The 6,323-nt window shown below is 37.6% G+C and overlaps 1 protein-coding gene across 1 annotated transcript; it reads left to right on the plus strand.

The window, feature by feature from the left end:
- Window positions 1–5,351: 5,351 nt before the first annotated feature.
- LOC133287744 (uncharacterized) lies at window positions 5,352–5,798 on the plus strand. Its single transcript, XM_061485413.1, has one exon. The coding sequence runs from the start codon at window positions 5,352–5,354 to the stop codon at window positions 5,796–5,798; it is 447 nt and encodes a 148-aa protein (XP_061341397.1).
- The last annotated feature ends 525 nt before the right edge of the window (window positions 5,799–6,323 follow it).

Here is a 6,323-nt window from a genome sequence, read left to right on the forward strand (position 1 = left end):
CCACACTAAGGAATCACATATGCAGTAATCGATAAGAATCTACATACAACTATGTAGCACATATCACAACTATACACTATCAGAGTTCCCTAACAAAACTGCCCTGATACCATAAAATGTAACAGGCCCGTTACGTACCGGTATTGTTAATATTAATTATGATATTAAGCGGTTACAATCACAGCAATTCATTTATAAAAATACGAATAAACTTTTTCTGATTATTATGCGAGCATTTAAAACAATAAAACGCGTAATAATTACAAGCTGTGACTATAACTGTTAACTCTTGCGAAATATTTATTTTATCTATTTTTACATCACAATATACTTATTATAAGTTACTAAAGGGTTCCCATAAACCCACTTAGACAATTACCAAACTTTACATTTTTACCTATTCGAACATGGTTCACTCCTAAATTTTCTGCGAACACACTGCTCACACCCAGACTTTCTTCTGAGATTATATCTTTGTCTTACTTAATTCCTTTTTCAACAAGCTATAGCACGCTCAATTCGGAGCTCATTTGCTCCGGTTATCGCCGTTTGAAGTTGGATAAGCAAAATAGCCAACCAACCCCAAAACAGCTCTAAACCACTCACACTTCTCGAATTACTGCACACAATCCACTCATCCAATTGCTCTCAAATCTTTATCCTACAAACTATATATCTCAAACTTCATTTTGGTGTATCACATGCTCAATTTGACTGAGAGACGAAGCGGGAATCAAATTCCCAAAAACTGACCAGAACAGCCCCTGCATCAGAGGTCCCTGGATAGTCCGAACTCAATAAATTCCACAGGCCTGCGTACAACCCATAACTGGCTCATATTTTAACACCATATAGGGGACATCTCAAGCTTCAAAATTGAATATGGTAGTCCCTATCAGACATCTGTAGAGGGAGATATGCTCTCCCGAAGTTCACCTAAAATCTGCCAATTCTACAGAAAATTCGCCAGAGTTTCATTTATTTTTCCAATAATCCCCAAATTTGTACAAGCTCACTAATGCCTCAAAGTACCTAATAATCCAACAATAATACAGTAATAATCCAATGGGTGGCACACACAAGGACCAACAACGCCTTGGGGAACTTACAACCCAATTCAGTTTATATTTATTACACAGTTTATATTATAGAGCTCACATTATATTCCTTACTTGTTTCAATCACAAAGGTCCCATTTACATGTAGTTTCACAATACAAGCATATAACCATAACTCTAACATAGGCCTAAAATCCTTCCATCTTAGTACATCATGCATCTCTTTTACATTTACAACATATACTTAAATATTACAACTTACGACTTCAACTTCGAATTACCCTTTACAATATTACAACTTCAATTACAAATTTAAACATAAATTCAAATGATACAAACTACTAGACTTAGGCATGCCAACATGAACAATATGCCAAATACTGAAAATGTTTCTCTATCACTCTGCGGGCATCTTGCCCGCTGCTCCAACGCCACAGGTACATCCTGAAATAAATGTCCCGGGACGGGGTGAGATATACGAATATATCTCAGTAAACCAGAGGTTCTGGAGAAAACTCCGCCCAATGGTTCACTTCGATGCATATGAATAGAATACAACAACCACTTTTTACAACGGGATATAGCAAGGGTTTTAGAGAATGGGGAATATAGAGATACAAACTACGACGATACAGGATGGTAGCTACCAATACCACGCACGCCCTGGGCATATATAAGCCTATGGGTATCATCCAAGGTGCGTTCCAAAAACCACAACCATGATGCCCCAACCATCCAAAACGCCAGAGACATTCCTAGTGTGCTCCTACCCGGATCACACACCATGACCCTCGGTCAACTGAAACTCCCTCTCAGAGACCTATCCAGCGGAAGTCCGAAATTGCCCGAACTGTCTACTGGCCAGAGACTCGGTACATAAGTACCCACTGTAATAATGCAGGCATGCTCATGTGTTCTACACTACTCATATACACTTCCTACCGTTGCCATCAACTGGCAAGGTGGAACAGAAAAGGGGAACAAGCCCTAGTACCAAGAGGTTACCTTAAATATTTTTCTCACAAGCTCCGCAGCAGCTTATCCCTCAACTTGGTACACAGCAGAATGCCTACACAGAGGACATTCCCTATCACTCATAATTCAAACAATACATGTTAATTTACAATTATACATGCATTGAACCAAGTACTTACCTCAATCCACTTGGTCCAGGACCAAGGGCAACTCACTGATTCAAGGTTCAGGATTCAAGTCGACGTACGGCAACCTATACAACCATGTACAGCCGTCAGTATACGTCAATTTACGTCAAAACGCGAAAAAACACAAAAATCCTTCCCATCACCATGATGGTTCGGCCCTTGTAGTGTTATTTTAGGATTTATTTTTCTAAATTTTCTTTCTCATTTTATTATGCTTCCTTAGGTTGCCAAGAGGCCAATTCAAGTGCCTTTTTTCGTTTTACGTCTTTTACTCATCGTTTTGCTAAATAATTCACTCTAGGTTCATTTATGTCCCAAAACACAATTCATTATTTTCCATTGATTCTAACACTTTCCAACCACCACACAACCCATATAAGTACCATATAACTACATAATTCATCATTCAAATCATTTTTCAACATCAATTCACTCATTTTTCCTCAAAGGGTCGAATTGTGTCCTATGACACTCCAAGGAGTTTCCAATCAATTTCAACCATTCCACACCTTCTATCATCCTATTTTATCATCATACGATCATACAACAACTCATTAATCAATCCTAACACATTTCCAAAAATCCAAGTTATGACAATCCTCAAAATTTCTAAGTTATAAATTCATATTTTTCACCAATAAATTTCATCGCATTTCTAGCTCTAACACATCATTCTAACACATTATCATCTAATACACATTTTCCAATTGAGCTCCCTAACACAACACATCATCAAATCAAGCTTTAGGTTTCCAAAAATTCAATCACAATTAAACCATGTAAATAAGATGGAAACATACTCACAACAAAGGCTAGAAGCTACCCCAAGACTCCTCCAAGCAATGGAAGCTCAAAAAGCTCCATGAACATCCATTTTTCTCCAAAATTTCGTGGCTCTAAATGGAAAATATCTCACCAGATAGAGGGTTTCAAGGAGAATGGATACCACCAATGTGTTTGGAAGGTTGTTTCCAACAAATTTCAACACAAAAATCACTCGATTCGGTTAAGAAATGAAGGATTTATCAAGGAATGAAGATTTGGACCTAAAATGTCTAAAAGGGGAGGGGGGTCACGGTTTTGGCAAGAAAAAGGGAAGGGAAAGTGATGGTGAATAATGGTAGGGTGATGTGGCTTAAGTGGTTTAAGTGGGGTGGGTCCCACCGCCACCTCACACGATTTCAAACTCATTTGAATTCCCCTCTGATTCCACTAAACGTCCATAAATTCAAAAACTATTTAGAAACTCTAATTTTTAACATTAACCATTCTCCCTTAATTATACTTGATCAGATGAATCCGGAGTTTTCTGGTCATTCGGAGAAAACACTGTTTTAAGCTATTGCGCGCGCTGTTGGCACGCTTCCCCAAACTGACTTAATTCCATCAGATTTTATCAAAAATCATATTTCCTAACTCAATAATCATTTATAACTCCTATTTGAAACCTAGAGCTCGAAATTCAACTGGCACATTTTACGGTGCAATCGTACCGCGGTATTTTTACCCGCGAAAAATACTATTCACAGATTTTTCTGAAACTTGCCTATCCACTCAATTTTTCGTTCTGAATCCATTTCTAGGGTTATTTTTATCATTTGAGACCTTCTACTCAATTTTTATCTTCCTAGGGTTGTATGTTGGCTAATTACCGTTTTGCCCTTTCTTTGTATTTTGGCCTAATCTTCAGGATTTTCACTAATCCTTCACTTAAATATTCACTTAATATTTTAAATATTTAATTTAGAAATGTGAGGTGTTATAATAATGCCTAAGACAAGAACCTTGGTGAATGCTGCATCAGGAGGATCTTTGAAAATGAAAACTTCCGAAAAAGCATTAGAATTGCTGGAATCTCTAGCTTCTCATGAGTTTGATAATGCTCCAGTATCACAGAGGAGAGTGGGGATTATATGAAGCATGGAAAAGGTTCAAAGTACTACTCAGGAAGTTTCCACAACATGGTTTTGAAGCCTGGGAAAAAGGAAGAATTTTCTTTCAAGGGATGACGCCTAACACAAGAACCTTGGTGAATGCTGCATCAGGAGGATATTTGAAAATGAAAACTTCCGAAGAAGCATTAGAATTGCTGGAATCTCTAGCTTCTTCGGAGTTCGATAACGCTCCAGTATCACAGAGGAGAGCGGGGATTATGAAGCTTGATGGTTATGATGCATTGTTGGTACGAAATGAGCAAATATTACAAATGAACAAGAAGCAGCAGAAACAGTTAGATGCCCTCACAAAGCAATTCACAAACTTTCAAGTCTCTTCTATCAATACTCCAACAGTTAGGTGTGGAATTTGTGCAAGTGCTCATGCTACAGAAGAATGTGATTTGATGAGAGCACCTAAAAATGCTGAAGTAAACGGACTCTGGTATGATCAGAAGAACCAGAATAATCCTGGGAGGAACCAGTACGGGAATGACTACAATCAAGGATGGAAGAATCAGAATCAGCATCCAGGATTTAATTACAAGTCCAATCATTAACTTAACCTTCCCTTTCCAGTGCAACCACATCCCCATAACAAAGTAACACTTCTGAGTGGGAGAAAGCTTTTGCACAGCTATCCAAGACCACTTCTGACTACATAAAGGTGCAAATACTTTCAAAGAGGACACATCTTCTTTCATGCAAGAAACTAGATTAGCACTCCATAATCGAGAAGCTTCCATAAGAAATCTGAAAACTCAGATTGGCCAGTTGTCAAGGATATTTGCTGAGAGAGTTAAGGTTACCTTCCCGAGAGACACTTTAATTAATCCTAGAGAGCACTGCAATGCAATTACCACAAGAAGTGGGACAATGATTCAGCTTATAGAGAATCAACTTGAAGAAAATGAGAGAGATGTGGAGGCATCAGTTGAAGGAAAGAATAAAGAAAAGGCAAAGGATACTATTCAAGTTGACAAGAGCAATCCTGAAAAAGTTGAAAAGAAACTATTTAAGTGGGAGAAGAAGAAAGCTTTAGAAAGGCAAGACAAGCCTTTGAATCTCTCTCCATATGCTCGAATCCCTTATCCTTAGAGATTAAAGAAAGAGATTCAGAAGCAACAGTATTCAAAGTTTTTAGACACATTCAGGAGGTTGCAGATCAACATTCCCTTGCTGAAGCCTTAGAGAATATGTCCAACTATGCTAAATTCATGAAAGATCTATTATCAAGATCAAGAAAGCATAAGTTGCGGGAATGTGAGACAGTAACTCTGACAGAGGAATGCAGTGTCATTATCCAAAAGAAGTTACCTACCAAACTCAAGGATCCAGGGAGCTTCAGCATTCCATGCACCATAGGCAAGGTTGAAGTAAATAATGTACTATATGATCTTGGTGCCAGTATTAATGTCATGCCACTATCTATAATGAAGAAGCTGGGGATCGCTGAAGTAAAGCCAACCAAGACAATCTTGCAACTTGTTGATCGCTCAACGAAGCAAGCTTATGGCATCATTGAGGATATACTGGTAAAGGTTGACAAGTTCATCATTCCAGTTGATTTTGTCATCCTTGATATTGAGGAAGATGCCACAATTTCAATGATCTTCGGAACACCCTTCTTGACAACCTCATGAGCGCTGATTGATGTACTTAAAGGTGAGCTGATCTTACGGGTAGACAAAGAGCAAGCAATTTTCAAGTTCTTTGACAAAGAAGTCCCCTCACCTATAGCTCAACCGGAAGATCAAGTCTACTATAATAGTGAAAAGAAAGGAGAAGAGGAGCACAAAGAGAATTCTCCTCAAGAAGGTAAGCCAAAGGTTAAAATGGAGAAGACTAGGAGCAAGGGAAAACACATAAAAGCCAAGTTTAGAGTTACTGAGGATATTTTATCTCATCTATATGCACAGGAATTTTATGAAGGGACATAACTTTTTAATGATGGTAAGTTCTATAAGGAAAAAGTTAAAAAACCCTATAATTTAATATTTTATCAGTTACTCCCTTATACTTTTCTTTTTTAATCACTTACCTCCTATGTTTTTTATTTATTTATTTACTAGGACAAAATGGATAAAATAACTTAATATTTAGCGGCATTAAAAATGAACTTAGATGGAAATAATTCCAAGAAAGTTAAGCTATAAAGAATAATATAT

The sequence above is a fragment of the Gastrolobium bilobum genome, unplaced genomic scaffold (genome assembly GCF_033153095.1).
Source record: "Gastrolobium bilobum isolate Gb01-03AN ecotype WA unplaced genomic scaffold, APGP_CSIRO_Gbil_v1 utg27744, whole genome shotgun sequence".
Taxonomy (NCBI): domain Eukaryota; kingdom Viridiplantae; phylum Streptophyta; class Magnoliopsida; order Fabales; family Fabaceae; genus Gastrolobium; species Gastrolobium bilobum.

Excerpts from the sequence above, each read along its gene's own strand:
- LOC133287744 (XM_061485413.1), top strand. The coding sequence starts at position 5,352 with ATGTCCAACTATGCTAAATTCATGAAAGATCTATTATCAAGATCAAGA.